At 33.7% G+C, this 18,700-nt stretch overlaps 2 protein-coding genes across 3 annotated transcripts; one reads left to right on the top strand and one right to left on the bottom strand.

The window, feature by feature from the left end:
• Nucleotides 1-6,266: 6,266 nt before the first annotated feature.
• Nucleotides 6,267-10,091, top strand: LOC7468433 (U-box domain-containing protein 14). 2 transcript variants are annotated; one of them, XR_008060274.1, is made up of 5 exons: nt 6,267-6,989; nt 7,818-7,934; nt 8,123-8,536; nt 8,622-9,883; nt 9,948-9,998. XR_008060274.1 is itself a non-coding variant. In XM_002315284.4 (4 exons), exons 1-4 carry the CDS (start codon nt 6,711-6,713, stop codon nt 9,696-9,698), a joined length of 1,887 nt encoding a protein of 628 aa, XP_002315320.2. In that variant the 5' UTR covers nt 6,267-6,710; the 3' UTR covers nt 9,699-10,091. The 2 variants fall into 2 exon arrangements, 1 of the variants encoding a protein (XP_002315320.2); XM_002315284.4 differs by having other exon boundaries at nt 8,622-10,091.
• Nucleotides 10,092-10,599: 508 nt separating this feature from the next.
• On the bottom strand, nt 10,600-17,873 carry LOC7468434 (vacuolar protein-sorting-associated protein 33 homolog). Its single transcript, XM_002316351.4, has 22 exons — nt 17,714-17,873; nt 17,564-17,603; nt 17,276-17,356; nt 16,955-17,149; nt 16,738-16,848; nt 16,576-16,641; nt 16,361-16,468; nt 16,198-16,242; nt 15,537-15,593; nt 15,093-15,187; nt 14,741-14,792; nt 14,552-14,608; nt 14,113-14,175; nt 13,911-14,017; nt 13,374-13,496; nt 13,155-13,236; nt 12,969-13,039; nt 12,371-12,451; nt 12,038-12,095; nt 11,819-11,880; nt 11,368-11,461; nt 10,600-10,966 (listed from the first exon to the last, which is right to left on the bottom strand). Exons 1-22 carry the CDS (start codon nt 17,764-17,766, stop codon nt 10,877-10,879), a joined length of 1,791 nt encoding a protein of 596 aa, XP_002316387.4. The 5' UTR covers nt 17,767-17,873; the 3' UTR covers nt 10,600-10,876.
• Nucleotides 17,874-18,700: the final 827 nt, after the last annotated feature.

Here is an 18,700-nt window from a genome sequence, read left to right on the forward strand (position 1 = left end):
TGGTATTGATTTTTTTCCCCTTCCTATTTTTCAGTATCAACATCCCACAAGAACACTATATACGTACAGAACCTCTAAGTTCAGATATTGAACTCAAATATTTCTTGCATGAAGACATGTAATATAATTTAATTATTAGTGCAAAACGCTTAAATTGAGCAACGTTAGGCTTTGGTCTATGTATAAGAAAAGATGTGACTTAATCATGAAATTGTCCAAAAAAACCAATTCTGAATCCCATGATAATTTAGTATTTTAAATTGAAGTGTGTATGGTTGTAGTAATTAACTAGTATCTTATCTTGCACTCTGGTCGGATGAAATAAAATTTTTTAGAATATAAAAATATATTAAGATCATAAAAAAAAATTTGACAGCATTATTAAATTTGTTTAACGAGTTAATCTTGAAATTCCTCGGATCAACTCTTTAATTAACTCGAGTTTTTAATTAAATCGCTGGAGAACTAACTCAACTTAAATTAATCAATTTCATAGCTCCAAATACAACCTTAATGACTGGTGAAATCATGACTTAGCTTTTAAAATATCTTCAAGATGATAATTTTTTTATTAAAAAAATATTGAGACAATGACAGATTGGATTGACTCTGGTCTCCCCACAACCCAAGTCATAGACTCTATTGGTATGATAATTTTTTTATAAACTATTTTTATTTAATTATATGATAAAAATAGATACTCGCAAAATTAAACATCAATCTTAAAATAGATACTTATTTGAGAAAGTGATAACCATATAGAAAACAAAAAAATAAAGCATGCAATCTATTTTTCCAACTAATTCAATATTGAAGAACAAAATCAAAAGGAAAAAAAAATAAAGGAACAAAAATAATATAAAAAAAACATATTTGATCGATGGGTAAACTCATCAAACCTATAAATTGAGTAACTCGAGCTAGTACGTCAAACCTGTGAACCGGGTTTTACACTTCACTGGATTATAATTTTTTTTCATAACTATTTTTTATTTAACTACATGATAACAAAAATAGACGATCATAAAATTAAACACTAATCTAATATTAAAAAAATTTTATATTGTGATAACCTCATAGATAGTAAAACGAAACCAATTATAAAATTGAATTCTCAATTAACTAAATATCTAAGGATGGAATAAGAAAGAAAATCAATTAAAAAAAAAAGTTAAACTCATTATACCCACGAAGTTGGTTAACCAGTCAAACCTGTGAATAACTTCATAGACTTTATAAAATTTAATAACAAGGCTTTTCTCTTATACTAATCTTTTTAATAACAAGATTTTTATTTTTTTAACTAGTCAAACCTGTGAACAGTTCCTTAGTTGTTGTTATTAATTAATAATAATGAAACAATAGTTAACTCTTCGAGATGTTTTAGCCTCCCACAGCTGTGACCACCTAGTTAATTTGCCTTGTCAGTTGTCATGAGAGGGACGCGAAACTTGTCAAATCCTAGACCGGATCCATGGTATATAATATAGCCTAAGGTTTCCCACCAGTAACCAGTTCCAAGCAGGCCCAGGTCATGTCTGGCAGACCTAACTCCTGATGGCCTCGAGCGAGCCATGCTCTCCCTTGGTTTGATGACAATAAATATTCATAAGTTGGGTTTTTAATATGTTGATATCCTATCTATTGTTTAATGGCTTTAAATATTTATATTGTATTTTTACTAGGTTTCAATACAAAGATGAATATTTGTTATTGTGGTGCTATTTATTATTTAATATAAATAAAATAGTAATATATATGTGTATTATGCTAATATTGGAGTATGTATATATTGTATTGTATTTAATATATATAGTACAAATATGTCTACGGTGAAATAATTATACAAAAAAACATGAAATTATCAATTATATATATCCACGACATGCTTCACTCAATAATAATTGAGAATGTGTCTACGGTGACATCTATTCAATTAGATAGATTGCGAGGATGATTAACCTCGATAAGTGAAAAAACTAACAAAGGGAGAACGTAATAAAACGTGGTTATTAATTATTAATTAATAAAAAAAAGTGATGACATTGTAGGGTTAATAACTAAGTTAATATTAGTCTCCTTCTCCGTCGAGAAATATGGAGTGATTCGTTAGTTTTGAATCATTAAAGATATGATTCATGTATTCCTTGCTGAAAGGGCTTACAAATTCAACGTATATGTGGGCAATTAACATGTCAGGCATTGAAGTTTTACCAGAAATGCAGTTAAGTCCTCTTAATCAGAGTAATTTATTTGCTGCCCTCCAATAAAATAATATAGTACCCAGTCATGAAAGTTTCAACTGCCGATTTCCAATTCCTACCGACCTCTGTTCCATCTTTTCGCTTGTTGACTCGGAAAATAAAAACCACTTCATCTACAGTGTACACCTAACTTCCCTACCCAAATGAATTACTATACATGGATTAATCTTTCAAGGTCAAATCTAACCTTATAAACAAAAGGCAAATATGTGTTGTCCTACCTTTGAAATTAATACGTTTTCTTTCGAATTCAAATTTAACAACAATAACATGTCATGAGAAGAAAAAAAAATCTCATCAATGAAATTATTAGTTTTTACATTGTAATGTTTTGTTTATATCAGAGAATAATATAAATCATATCATAAAATCTCACCTAACAGCTTAAGTTATTGGATTGAATGGTTCTTTGATATGATATCAGAGCCTCGATGACCAAACGGTCACGAGTTCGAATCTCACCATCCTCATTTACTTGATAAAAATTAAGCATAAGGTAATGTGAGTTTGTATAAATTTCAAGTCCAAATGACTTTCACTTGAGAAGATGTGTTAAAACATAATATAAATCATATCCTAAAATCTTATCTAACAATTTAAGTTATTGGATTGAATGGTTCTTTGATAATTTATTTGTTTAGTTTTTAGAAAGTGAATTAATAATTAAAAAAAAAATACTTCAGTAAAACACTGGAAAAAAAAAAAAAGGAGAGAAGAAGCTTCGATTAGCGATAATAGCAAGCAAGAGATATAATCTCTTCCTAATAATTTCGCCTTGACCATTACCGAACATGCCCAGAAGAAACATCATTAAAGAACAAGATTTGGTGTGGTTTGGGTAGAGAAGGGGCAAGTAAATTTGTTTACATTCTAATAAATTAAGAAGAAAAAAGAAAGTTGTTTAAGGTCTTAATCGAAGGATTAGCAGTGTGGACCCAGTGATTATTCACTGTTTTAATGATGATGATCCTCTGCCGACTTTCATAATTTTATAAAGTATGAACACATGATTAAAATATGGGCCATCTAGTTCATAGGTACTTTGATTATAGATTTTAAGATGGGCCAGATAAGCTCACGTGCACTCCACGTCAAGCTATGTGATTGGTTGCTATCAGTCCACGTGAGCATGATAATTAGACGTTGTCTTGCCTCGCCTGGAGCTGCCGGCAATTGAATCCACGCGGCTGTCTCTTGCTGGTATTGATCGACTTATCTTGACACGTCGTCTGCTTGGTGGCATCATTGCAAGCTAGCCCATGTGGGCCCCAAATTGCCCAGAGACAAAATAATTACAAGATCTTGCAATATGCCGTGGAAGAAATAATAAGAACTCTTGCGTTAAAAGGGGTAGGTTTTATGGTTGACGTGCAATAATGAGTAGTATCTTAGTAATTATTATTTGGTATTTATTTTTAAAAAATAAATAAATACAAAAAAACAAAATTAATGACACGTAAAAAAATAATAAAAATATATTTATTTAGAAATCCTCTCCTACTTGTATTCATCTAATTCTTTGAAATGAACTTCAGTAAATAAAGGAGTGTAATTAATTACTTATTAAACATCATCAAATTTCTCAAATTAAGTAGGCAACCAGTATATTTAGATATATAAAAAATTGGTTCATGGAAGGTATATAAATATTCATAAATATTTGAATATCAACTAACAATGACAATTATTAAATTCAACTTTACAAGTTGACTTGGGACTTGTATGACCCGGTATCTAGTTGATTTAGTCCTTAGTTTACATTGAGTATTAAAAGAAAAAACAATAATCTAGAGTTGATTTGGTTTGAGCGGTGAAAAACCAATTTGAATTTAAAAATAAATTATTTAAAATAAAATTGGTTTAGTTTAAATTGACACTATTGGTTAATTCAAATTAATTTAGTTTTTTTTTTTATTTTTCCTAAGGATCACTGTATTGAAAAATAGTAACTTTTATGAAATATCCATGGAGACTAAGAAACAAGTAACCTACCTTGAAAGAAAATTATGGTTTCTACGGATCTCTTTTGAAGAAAATTACTCGAAACTTTCTTTATCTATAAAATATTAAAAAAATGGCGTCATTCTAAAGACAATGACAGTAACCCTTTCCATGCTTCCTTTGAATTTGTCATTTCTTTAGCCAATTACGAGGTTTTTCTCTTATTTATTTACAAACCATTTCTAACATGGATTTTGAATGTGATGTCTATCATTTTCTAACCATTTACGTGCTATCATGTTGCCTAACATAATCAACAATTCAGCATTAAGTAGCTATTTTTAGTAATAACTTGGATTTGAATTTTAGTTGCGAGAATGGATTTTCAAACACTACGCTATCATCTATAGCATTCCTTTTTCAAACCCCAGAAATGACTTTTCTAAATTCATGTTTATTGTGTGTATCGTTTTCTTAAAACCCATCTTAAATTCTCAACGTGGCCGATTTATTGAAACTGCCTGCATTGAAAATTAACTCTGGCCCCAGACCGTTATTTCAGAAAGGCTCAGGAGACCACGTTTATGGCTGCGTTTGATATTTATAATTTATGCATTGTCCAGGCCAGAAATTGCTGTTTTCTCCTTGAATTTCTGGGTTAGAGGCTCAAAAGTCAGGCCAGGCGAAGCCGAGCCTATGGGGAAGGTTAGGGGTGAGATCCGACCGTCCATTGACAATTTGTGCGCAGGAAGAGAAAACAGCAGCGATGATGATGCACCAATTGACAGGCTGTTGGGCCGCTCAGCTGGTTTCCTGCCAGAAAGAAAAGGGTTGCTTGTGACAACCTGCCAAAACACGCGTCGTCGCCCGAGGTAAAGGACACCGCGGGGATTGCAATGACACAATGAACAACAGTTTTTAACCTTCAATGTCAGTTTTTTATTTATTTATTTATCAAGTTACCACGGTACCCCTGGCACCATATAATTACCATAGAAAAACCTTCATGGAACGATGCAAAACCCCTTGAAGCATGCCTTGAGAATTTTAATTTTAAAGACAATTGAGTCGTTCCATTATGTTTTAAAAAAGTAAAAGATAAAACAATGCCCCCAGGTCACGTGCAAGTATTTCTTTTTTTACTTTTAAAGGGTATTCATGTAATTTTACCATGGGACAAATATGATAAAAAACCAAGTCATCCCTTCACAAATATAAAATGATTAAATAAATCCTATGAAAATACTATTTTACACCCCGATGATAGTTTTTTTTTTGTTTAATGACAAAATTATCAATCCATTATTATAATACACAAAGAATTTAAACATATGTATAGTGATTTCCTACATGTTTTAGGTTATTGTAATTTGACATTGAAAAATCAAAAGAAAATATGCTAAATAGTGATTATTTATTGGAATAACAAGTTAGTAAATTTAAAACATTGTTGTTAAGTTGTTATTTCCATCCATATATTTATCAATATGTTCATTTCACTTGCTAACTTTTGCATAAAAAACTACAATTTTCAATGCTATTATAATTGTAAAACTCGAGTTAAAATTAAACTAGGACAGAGTGGTTAAAAATAAAACACTATAACAATTTTTGTTTTAATAATTTTTTAAAAAAGTCAAAAATAATTTTTGTTTTGATAACAATTTATATCTAAATCAACTGAATTAATTCAAGTTTTTGGTTAAATCAACTATTTTTTTATATTTTTTTAAATTTATTTCTGTTGATTTTTATTTTTTTTATTAAAACGATGTCGTTTTGATTTTAAAAAAAATTTGATCTAAGTGACTCGGTGATCCGATTAAGATCTGGAACCTGAATTTTAAACCGGATCGAGTCTAAAAACTAAGGTGAAAAGAGAGGCAAATAATTTTGATTAGTAACAGGACATTCCACATAAATATAACATGAAAACAAAATAACAGTATAATCTCATTCGTTACATCCTCAAGGACAATTTCGTCACAAAGACAACCATAAATTTGGTCGGTAATGATCTCATTATCCTCTCTCTGTTTTTTTTTCCTTTTCTTTTTATGGACTCGTTATTCTTATTTTCATCAAACCTTTTCCAAGTCTCAACCGAAGAATTAAACCTCGACTGCTAGTACCCCACTTCTGTTTTTTCTTTGCTTAATTATTTTTTCAGAGGACCAAAAATTGGATCCCACTTTTCTTAATCGAAGCAAAAAAAATTACTTTAAGCTCCAAGCTCTGCATCTGTATCTTTCTTGTCCAAAAATCAAGTGTCTCTTGCTTTCACACAAAAACCTCTCCACTTCCTCGGTGTTTAACGCTCCTCTTTGATGATAAAGGTTCCTTTTTAAGTTTAAACCGTTGTCCATTCACCTGCCCTTCTCATCAACTCATAAAACCCAGCTCAATTCACCCAATTTTCTCATCTGGGTCTCTCTTATTTCTCTCAAAATCCTCACTCTGAGGGTATATTTGCATAATTCAATCGTTTTTGGGTTTTTAATAAACATGGTATTAACGGAGGATCCGAATTCTGAGTTGATGAGTGGACTCGTTGACTCAGTGAAAGAGATTTCTATGTCACCGGAATGTAGAAATGTTTGCAAGAAGATGCATGGCAATTTGGTACGTAGAATCAAGCTGTTGAGCCCTTTGTTTGAGGAATTGAAGGACAACAATGAAGAGCTAAGTGAAGAAGAGACTAAGGGTTTTGAATTATTGAGAACCGCTTTAGATTCTGCTAAGGAGCTTCTCAAATTGGTTGTTGAAGGAAGCAAGGTGTATCAGGTACTGATTTTTTTCCTCTCTGTTTGGTTGCAAGGAAGTAAAGAAAAATGAAAGCTTCAAGCTTTGTGTTTTGTGCTTCTTTGTTATCAACGAGTCGGAATTTATTTGTGTTTATTCTCTGGTTGGATTGGTTGAGTTATGCTATCGTCTATAGGGTATTTTTACGAGGAGGATTTCGTTTACTTGTCTCAATTCTGTCTGGTTCCTGAGAAAATGGAAGTTGTGGGTTTTTTTTTCTCTCTGTATTTGAAGAATGGATATATTATTGATTTAGAATAGAACGAAAGCTAAGGACTTTGATTCTGAACTTCTGGATTATTAGTTTTATCAGAAACTAAATAGATTACTGTTTATACCTGAAAAAATTAAAAAACAATCTTTAATTTTTCCGTGAATTGAAGGGACAGACCTGAAATTACAAAGTTGTCTTTATAAAGGTTGAGTCATGTAATTACTGGAATGTCTGTCGGTGAATCTTTTGACTGAAGTTCGTATATTATTTTGTGTTTTCTGTCCTTAGATTAGGATATTTTTATCAGCTTCTTCAATTCATGGCGGGATTGCATGATATCTTGGAACTCTGTTTATAGCCATCATCTTGCCATCTATACTTCTAGCGTTCTGCAACAAGTACCTTTAGTTTCTTCCCTTGATAGTTTTAGAAAACATTGATTCAGCTTTTTAGGTCGAATGATTTGAGATTAGTAAGTCCGTATATTGAGGTGTTGGTATTAAAGTTAGCAGGTTTTTTTTTTTTTTTCATTTGCAAACATAACTGTTTAGATTTAAGTCTCCAAATCTGAATCAAGCCATGCTTGGAATGCACAGACCTTGCAAAGAGACCACATAGCAGATAAGTTCAACCAGATCACAGAAAAAATTGAAGCAGCATTGAGTGAGATTCCTTATGACAAACTCAATTTATCGGAGGAGGTTCAAGAACAGGTACTCTAATGACCGAATTGATTTATTTTTAGCACATTTACAAGAACCCACTTCACCATTTTAGTTCTGCACACCGTAAGATATTCTGATCAAGTATGGTTTTGGCACAAAATAATGACTCTGATTAATAAATGGATTGATTAATTTTAGTGCAGACAACTGATGTGATATCTATCACTTTTTCCTAGATTGAACTTGTGCACGCTCAATTCAGAAGAGCAAAGGGAAGTCCAGAACTCCCAGATCATCAACTGGAAGTTGATTTAGCCATAGCACAGAGAGAGAAGGAGCCTGACCCTGCAATACTAAAAAGACTTTCAGAAAGGCTGCATCTCCAGACTATTGATGATCTAAAGAAAGAATCCCTTGCGTTCCATGAACTGGTTATTGCAAGTGGTGGAGATCCAGGAGATTGGTTCAAGAAGATGGCATCCCTCTTTAAGAAGTTAAAAGACCACGTTCAGATGGCAAACCCTGAAGCTAATTGTTCTGAGGCTGAAAAGGTCATGATGAAACACAGATCTCCAGTTATTCCAGATGATTTCCGGTGCCCAATATCTCTTGAACTAATGAAAGATCCTGTTATTATCTCTACCGGACAGGTAAACTAAAAGTTGTCTCATAGTTTATAACTTTGCATCTTCGTTGGTAGCCATTATTCATTAATTGTTTCCTCTCCTTCTCCAGACTTATGAAAGATCTTGCATCCAAAAATGGCTAGATGCAGGTCACAAGACCTGTCCAAAAACACAGCAGACGCTCTTGCATACTGCACTTACACCTAACTATGTTTTGAAGAGTTTGATTGCTTTGTGGTGTGAGAGCAATGGTGTAGAGCTTCCTAAACAGCCAGGGGCTTGTAGAAGCAAAAATGTAAGAAGTAGCATTTCATATTGCGACCGAGCTGCGATAGCTACCTTATTAGACAAATTGGCAAATGGTAATCTGGAACAACAAAGATCAGCTGCTGGAGAGCTTCGTTTATTAGCTAAGAGGAATGTAGATAACAGAGTCTGTATTGCTGAAGCAGGAGCAATTCCACTCCTCGTGGAGCTATTATCCTCAACAGATCCTCGGACCCAAGAGCATGCTGTTACAGCGCTTCTCAACCTTTCCATAAATGATATTAACAAGGGAACCATTGTTAATGCAGGGGCCATTCCTGATATAGTAGATGTTTTGAAAAATGGAAGCATGGAGGCAAGAGAAAATGCTGCTGCAACCCTTTTCAGTTTATCTGTTGTAGATGAGAATAAGGTGGCAATAGGAGCAGCTGGGGCTATCCCAGCTCTTATAAAGTTGCTTTGTGATGGGACTCCAAGAGGAAAGAAGGATGCTGCCACTGCTATCTTTAATCTTTCAATCTATCAAGGGAACAAGGCAAGGGCTGTGAAGGCTGGTATTGTCCCACCCCTGATGAGGTTGCTGAAGGATGCCGGGGGAGGAATGGTGGATGAAGCATTGGCAATTCTTGCCATTCTTGCAAGTCATCAAGAAGGGAAGGTGGCAATTGGTCAGGCTGACCCAATTCCTGTTCTGATGGAGGTCATCAGCACTGGATATCCACGCAACCGAGAGAATGCTGCAGCCATCTTGTGTTCACTTTGCACTGTCGATTCACAGCAGTTGAAGTTGGCTAGGCAGTTCGGTGCTGAAAAGGCACTGAAAGAACTATCGGAAAGCGGTACTGACAGGGCAAAGAGAAAAGCTGGAAGCATATTAGAGCTCCTTCAGGGAGTCGATGCGATTGTTACTCAAAGCTGACTCTGAATCATGCAGAAACATTTCAGAAAATCGCAAAACCAAAATCATGCCTGTTTGAATGGTCCTTCGATTTTGAATAGGTGTTTTTGTACAAAAGGGTAAACATGGAAGCGTGCATATTGGCGGCTTAGGCATACAAGACTAGTGCGTACCCACCAATTAAGATAAAGGTATAAACTAATGGCGTGCTTCACCAAACACGCAGGAAAGGTCAGTGGTTCTGAATTTAATATTGTTCCAGCTCTAGAGGGACTTTTTGGGTGATTTAAAGAAAAATGATTTTTTTTTTGTGTTTTTAAATATTTTGATATCATAATATAAAAAATAAATTTTAAAAAATAAAAAAGATTATTGTAATATATTTTTAAATAAAAAATATAATTTGATGACAAACATGCTCCAATGACAAGCATGCTCCAAGGTCTCCGATCATATTAGAGAAGATCTCATGATGTGATCTCAATATGGAGTTTATCAGCCTTTAATTATCGTGGAAACGTGTGTTTTGGAAATACTATGTATGATATTTTTTAAAAAAGTATTTTTAAATTAAAGATATATTTAATAATATTTTTTGAGTTTTTTTTACATCAATTCATTAAAAATATCAAAAAACATTTTAAAAAAATTAATTATATATTTTTTGATAATTTTAAAAATACTTAAAAAAATAGATTCAATCACAAAAACACTCGTGTTAAGGTGACGTAAACTATTTTTTTGGGAAACCATCCTTCATTGAACTTTTAGAAGTGCTTTGAGCAACCACATTCCCTCACCAAAAGTTCTGTAATACTATGTTATTGAGGTTAGAAGTTGAGCTATGAAGGCTATATTTTAAAATCATTTTCAGGGGTCGACTGGTCTTTTTTAGATGTTACCAAGCTAAGAAATCATCAAATAACTCAAAATCGTTTGCCATTTTCATCTGATGACTAAAGACATGAAAGCGTAGATTGACGGTCACATTTTTTACCGGAAAAAATAAAAAAAAATTCTTCCATTCAACCCCGAATAGAAAAATTACAAAGAATTCCAACCAAACATCAACTCACCATGCATGCACTAGTAATTCCATCGGGAGAAGGCACGTAAGAGACCAATGTAACTCAGCACAGAATAGTATCACTTCGGCATTTTCTCAAGTCTCGCTTTTGCTTTGAAAAGTCTCATTTTTGTTAACCCAACTTTTCCATGTATGTCTCAATCAAGGTATTGCCACTGACGATTTTTGTTGTCCCAATAATCAAATCATATGCCATCGTTTCCTGAAGAGTAGAAGAATATGATATGAAAAAAAAAAAAAAAAAAAAACGAGAGGGAAATAAACTAACAAAAAAAGAGAGAATTAACCGCAGTATAACCATTTAAATTAATGATCTTATTTGAGTCAACAATGCAGATAGATTTTTTTTTTTCAAGTTATATTATAGAATCTTTCAAGTATCAAAGAGAAACCAAACTGAAAAAAAAAATCGAGTAAAATCATCCAAAGGGATGAGCTATCCTTCATTCATTTTGAAATATTAGTCTAAATGCTTCCATTAATGTGGGAGAAAAACCAAGGTCTCACCCACAGGCCACAACTATGATAATTGACTGCCTGATACAGATTCGCATATTAGAATTGCCTACTAAAGATTCATATACGCAGAAGTATCTCACAAACCTGAGCACTAAGAAATCGGAGTGCAGAAATTTCTGCAAATGTTACCCCTCCAATGAACACAACAAGTACCAAGGAGCGTCTTCCATCAGCAACTCTGAAATATGTTAATTATTGTTACAATTGACTGAAGATCAAAACGTTGCATGATACAACTTGAAAATTACTCTATACACTTGGAATACAGAATTAATCCAACTAGTTTATTAATAATCTGTTTTTATACCGAGTATTTGCAAAAGTGATACAAAGAGATGCTCATAAAAAAATTTATGATCCTTGATCACAGGCAATGCTTTTTACCAATCAGAAAATTTAGGTTAAATTAGAAAAATCTGGATAACCTCACAGACATCAATGATCACATGACACCCATCAAAGCATTGAAAATATCAATTGACTAGAAACAACAGCTTAAGCAGCAGACAAGAAAGTAGAATGAGTTTGCATCTACCTGTCTACAGCTGCTGAAGCCCCATGCAGTGTGTCGAACGAGGGACTGCTTGTGAATCCACCCTGCACAAGTAGTATAAAAGATATTGTGGCAAAGATATCAAATTTTTTTATGATATGCAAATACATTTAAGCTAAAACATTCTATCAGTAAAACGAAAAAAAAATTAGATGCAACAGCAAAACTAGAAGGCAGAGCGAGAGAGAGAAGTGTACTGACTCTCTTTGTTTCTGAATGAGGTCCTGGCAACAGCTTCAAAATTTCTTCCATGGGACGCCTGAAAGGTCAAGCCATCACATTTGACTAAGATAAGGTCACTGGTAAAGTTCACATTTTTTGTGGGACTCAATGGCATTAAACTTGCTTTAATTCAACCTATAATGTTTAAGGGTTTTATCTTTAAGAAATTAAGACCAGAATAAGCACAGATACTTTTAATCTTTTTAGAAAGTTCACAAGTTAATCATAAACATGCATATAGATAACCAGTAAACATGCATGATCCACTGCTGAAATACAAAAGCTAAAAACAGAATTCAAAATTGACCTCACCATCCGGATCTAACAGCTTGCTGAACAAGGCGAATGCTAAGTGGTGCATATCCAGAAAAGACATAGGCAATGTCATTGGGGCTGTTGCATAAGAAATAGTTTTACAAGTTAGGAAAGTAAATAACAGGATTGTTAGAAAAGGTAAACTTACGAAATAAATCAAAACAGCATCAATTTATAAATGCTGAAGAGTGTGATTCATTTTTTTTCCATGGCATTCCATTTCATTTTCAGAAGGAAATTTTTCAGGAAACAGCAATAGATTTGGAAGATTTCCAATTAAGATGATGCCAACTTTTGAGTGATGAAGTAGATGTAACCGATTGTAAGAATTTAAGGACATGGTTCAAGAAAACAATCCAAAACATGTTTTAGCACTCCCTGTAATTTTCAACTCCAGAAACATAAAAAACTGCTAAAGCACAGTAAAAAAGGCCCCATAATGCAGTCCAGATCATTGTGTCACAGAGCATCCTCAGGTTTGCAGCAAAAGATTACGGCCACTGCTCATAGGTATAGCAGAACCAAATGAACATCTTAAACATTCTATAAACAATTCTATATCAGAAACAGATTCCATGATCAAGAGGTTGATTACTTGGCAGTGTCAGTATCCTCAACTACAAGTTGGAGAGTACGTTTGATAGTCAGCCAGTTACTTTTATTTTCCTGCAAGATTAGAATGTACACTGAATTTGGTAATTCGATAGAACCCATTTACCTGAACTATCAGATTATGATGTGAAGAAAATAAAATGACTCATCAAGGAAAATCATACTAAACCTGCTTTTTAAGCAATCCAGCCTTTTCTAAATTATTCAACATTGCTATGTGCTCAAATCCATAGCTATGGAGCAGCTCCCTCCTAAACAAGAAGTGCAACAACCATAATGCAGCACAAGTGCATAATTAGAATAATTACTTCGTCCAATAGATAAAACAGCTGTAGAAGTCAAGAACCAAGGGAATAAAGTACAAAAATGAGAATCATGCTATACTTACCTCAAATGGTCAAAATTCCTTTTTGGAAGCCCTGAATTTGTGATAGAAAATAAGATCAGAAGACGCAAGACACTAACAAGAGGCTCCTGCTTATGGATCGATTCTTCAATGTAATCAAAGCATCTGCAAATACAATCTTCATCAATTACATTTTGACTTGAGAAAGCATTTCCAACATCAAGGAAACATTTGATGTGCAGGAAATTGCTATCAAAGCATATGAACAATTAATAAGGAAGTGTTTGATGCATAGGACTGGACAGGACAGCTTCTCTTATATTGTTGTTTGTAGCACAAGTGAGACTGGACAAAAGTTGGTTTTTATCTTGCCCCATACCCAATTTCTGTCCTATTTCCCCTATGGGACAAGGTTGTCCCTGTGTAGTCTATCCAAACCAATCCCATCTGCTCACCAAACACACCCTATTTACAGGAAACCAATTATACTATTTGTATGCACACAATAAAAAAATATGGAGGAAAAAAAGAGCACGTAAAGCTCTCAAAGCAAGGGTGTATGTCTTCAAATCAACTTACATGTCATAACTCTGAGCCTCGATGAGTGTTTGCTCCATGTCAAGTCGTGAAAGAAATGACTGCTTTGATGTGAATGTTGATAGATGCTGAGCGAGATTTATGTGCCTCTGAAACCATCAGAAGCAGCAAGTCAAAATCTAGCATCATTGGAACAACATTGACAGAGGGCATGACAAGTAAAAAGAGAGAGAGAATGACTTACAGTCATCTCTGGCAATGAATTCAGCTTTTTAACAAAATCCTTTAACTCAGAAACTGTCTGATTCTGTATGAATCAAATGACACCTGATTAGAAATTGCACATAACCATTCAAGTAATCCAAAAGCTAGGCATTCAAGAAATTAACTCTGCAATTTCACATGAGTGAATGTGCACTATTAGGCTTAAAATTTGATAGGGAATCAACAGTAATGGCACACGATTCTCTAATTCTCTATTAGGCTTTAGCATACAACAGGAGTCTGAATTATAGGTATAAACTAAAGCTGCAAATCTTGACTTAGGAAGCTCTCTCATGTAGCAGAAAGAGGAACAAAGAAATACCAGGTCAACTACACTAGTAGATTGTGCGTTAGCAATAATTGTTCATTAATTATGAAAGGAAAAAACATGAGAGTTCAGGTGATGACAATTCACGTACAGTAGTTGTCATTTCTGTGTAGTCCTGCTTCATAGATGTTGCCTTTTGACGTAGGACCTGTAATTATACTGCAGATAGCAACTAAGGAGATAGAAATTGAAAGGCATACAAAGAACTGATAACAGTTTGCAAAAGAGAATGTAAAATTAATATGGGAAATAGAATAAACTTCCAGAAAAATGAAGCAACCTGGGCAACAACTTCAAAGTTGAGATCTCGAATTTCCTTGAACAGCTTGTCACTAAAAAAGTTTCAGCAATGTGCAGTGAGTTAATTGCCAATACATAAGAAAAGGCAGGGGTCTAGAGCAAGAGAGAAGGTCCTGACAGTTCAAGTAATCATAAATTATAAATCTTAACCCAATTGCAGCTATGAAACATGCATTTATACGAGTAAGGATTCATTGAAGGATAACAGTCTGGCAGTCGTATCCATCTAAACCCAACTTTGACAGCATGTAGAGATCAAGTTTCATCTCTTTTACCCTCTTGTTATAGAACAGATAAGAGAGGGAAAAATACTCTTATATAACATAGCATACCTTGAATTAAGTGGAACCTTGATCTTTTTTCCTTCTTGTTGAGCACCCATGATAGATGGATCAAGCTCCACGGCACCATTGTTGATATGCAAAAACTGCACTAAATCTATTAGAGATGGCTAATAGCATATCCTATTGACAGTAAATAAGTATCATCATTTTGTCCATTCATAAACATATGGGGATACATGTGCCTTAAAATTTCAGCTTCCAAATAATAGAAACTAAAATTTTAAGATGCTCATGCTAGAAGAGGTCAAATACTTTTGCAAGTTGTGGTTATACTTAATTATAAGAGCAGAAATGGTAACATTACAGACACACACATGCTGAAACACATTTTTCTAAGGCTAATCAAATTTGGTAACAAAATTAGCATATGTATCTTCCATAAAGCAGGTGAAATGGCTAGAGTATCTTGGTTTCACTTGAGGGTCAAATTACCTCATCCAGAAGTCCTTCATATGTTAACTGCGAGCACATAGGAGTAACCATGTCCACCTGCAGCAAGGAATGGTAAACTTTTATATAGCAAAAATATTTATTTAAACATCGAGATCATAATATGCAAAGTCCAAGAGAGAACTATCTCAAAACAAAAACTAAGATTGCCCATAAATGTGAATTTTACAAAGTTAGCAATAAACATAAAGAAACTTCCATCTCATCACCTAGGATTACGAGCGAGGAATGCGTAAATTTTTATATAGCAAGAATATTTATTGAAACATTGAGATCATGATATGCAAAGTCCAAGAGATAACCATCTCACAACACAAACTAAGATTGTCCGTGAATATAACTTTTATAAAGTTTGCAATAAAGCAGTAGACATAAAGAAACTTCCATCTCATTATCTAGGATTATGAGCAATCTTTACACTTAATATCCAGCGTCGCTTTTTGAGATGTGCAATTGGTTTTCAATTTTCAGCTTTCTGAAAATTTTCAAATGCTCATGTTATTCAAATGTGCAATGATGTTCTGAGGACAGTGATGAAGATTTATTCATGCCAGTGCACACAAAAACGAGTAACTTGTCATCATCTTGCAAAAGTAAGATTCAATTATTTAAGCCAAGAAGCAACAGAATAGAGATAATTTACCTCCCTGTCTATAAGGATGAGAGTATTTATCCCTGGCATAACCATCTGAAATAACAAGCAAGTAAAATGTCGCAAGCTACAAATCAGTTGTAAATAGACAAAGAAGTGTCTAACTTGCACATTGGTTAAAACTTAGAAGCGTGCTCAGAGTAGCTACAATTACATCGGATGTGTTAACTGGTTCTTCTGCTTGCATGCGATTGAGAATGTCAGCAACACGTACTGATGCTTTACCTTTTGCCCTTACATATGGTATCACTCCAAAAGAAGACTGCAGGCACAACTTTCCATAAATATCGAATCATAGGAAGTTATCTGCAAACATTCTTAATGCTATAATTAAAAAATGACTTTTTGGATCCATCAAACCATCTAAACCTCGAGCTTGTGAATGGCCTTTGCAATATGCCAAAGTGAACTTGTATTGCCGTCAACTAGGCATTCCTGCCATGCTTGATAAAATAAAGATAATAAGGATAAGGATAAACAAAAAGAATATCCAAAAATTTTTTAGGAGAGAACAAAAAACAATGACCGTACTTTGTTAGCTAAGTCAAGTTCAAATGATAGTACATCCTCGTCCAATGGAACCATGTATAATGGGTACTCCCCAATGGTCATCAGGTTATGAACCTTCTCCTCCTCGAGTACCTGGGTAACCAAATACAATCTTTACAACCCTGAACAGGAACGTGCATGAGATAAACAATTCATAATGCAAGTGGTGCCAACATATGAACTACCACTGAAACCATACCTTCTCACAAACAACCTCACGCCTAGGTACAAAATAAACGTAGTACTCCCTCTGAAGTCCTTTAGACGTATCATTATGAATATGTGAACATATGAATCTCATCAAACTAAACTCTGAACGAACAAGGTAAACCACTTTAGTACAATCAATGTCAACTGGTTCCGCTGAAAGATGCCGCAAATCAGCCCCATTTTCCTGTGTGTTCCCCATTACCAATCAACAACAACAGAATTTCTAAAATCAGCAATTAAGCTACACAATTAAAATCCATCGAGCTAACAAAACTCACTAAAGCATTACAAGTTGGATTAATTTTTTTACCTTAAGAATTGTTGATTTGATGATCAACGACAGTGATCCGCTAAGCTTTGGATCAATCACCAAACACTTCTTTCCTCGAATCTATTAAACTCACAATCAAAATCAGAATTAGAATACAATTAAACATCAAATTTCTCAAAATTCAAAACCCTAGCTCGAATCTGAATAGCACTGATCCACATTGTACAAAGAATTCCAAAACTCCGTTAAACTGAAGCAAATGATCTACAAGGAGCTTGAGAAATTGCTTTTTCTCTTGTTTTCTCGGGAAAAAAACAGAGAACTTACGTTATTGAGGATGTTAACGAGCTCTCTCTGAGATTGTTCCCTGAAAAAAAATGAATTGGAAATCATGATTTCTAGATTTAAAAAAAAAACAGAATAAAGGATCAATTATAATAATTACTATTAATTAGCTAAACGATGATCACTGCTAACCTGAGGAATTTTAAATTGAGAGGAGAGTTGTCTAGGTTAGGAATTTGAGACATTTTTTTTTATATAATTGAGTACGCCGAGAGTAAAATATCTCTTCGGCTTCTGTATCTCCGACAGGAAAACGGGGGTGAGAAGAGGAGAGGATGTGATTGTGGGCTTAACGTTTTTATTCTTGGACTGGATCGGTTTCTTGACTCGAAAGCTAAAAGATCTTGGACTCTATTTCTGGGCTCTACAAATGGACTTGGGTAACTGTACTGTGGCCTGTTTCGATTCAGAGAGATTAGACATCCATGGACTTGGGTAACACTGAAGCCTTATGGTGATTTTTTAGCCTAGTATTCCTTATGTTAGCAAAATAATTTAATTATTTATAAAAAATAATTTAATCGAACGGGTTTTAAAATTTATTGGACAATTTTAGTTAAAAGAAATTTAAAAACCACTTGCTGATTATAAAAAAAAAGGCTCATTAAGTCAAAGTCTGTAAAAAAATAATTTAAATCAAGCTTATTCAATTTTAACAAATATAAAATCAAATTGAACCGATCTATTTAATTCTTTTTTATTTATAAGGGTATAATATGCATGTGCTGTAGCTGTAGTTGTACTAGGAGTTTGTATCTTGATTAGAGATTGCATTCTATTTTAAGTCTTTGTAAAAAAGTCGAGAACCTATTAGACAATAAAGTCTTTAAAATATTATAACTGAATTGTTCTCACTCATCACTTATCAGTGTCCAGACAAGAAAACATCCTTTTTTATGTTCTAGATACAATGCCCGTGCTAGTTTTCGTTTGTAATGAGAGATTCGAGAGTGACGCCATGTTTTTTTTAAAAAAAAATTCATTTTTAAAAAAATTATTTTTTAAATTTTCATGTGTTTTTTTATCATTAGAAAAGTTGGTCAACAAAAAACACTTTCCAGTCAAAGGAAAATTTGGTTTGGTTTCCAGGAAAGTGTTTTCCTGAAAAATTTGGGCGGA

The sequence above is a fragment of the Populus trichocarpa genome, chromosome 10 (genome assembly GCF_000002775.5).
Source record: "Populus trichocarpa isolate Nisqually-1 chromosome 10, P.trichocarpa_v4.1, whole genome shotgun sequence".
Classification (NCBI taxonomy): domain Eukaryota; kingdom Viridiplantae; phylum Streptophyta; class Magnoliopsida; order Malpighiales; family Salicaceae; genus Populus; species Populus trichocarpa.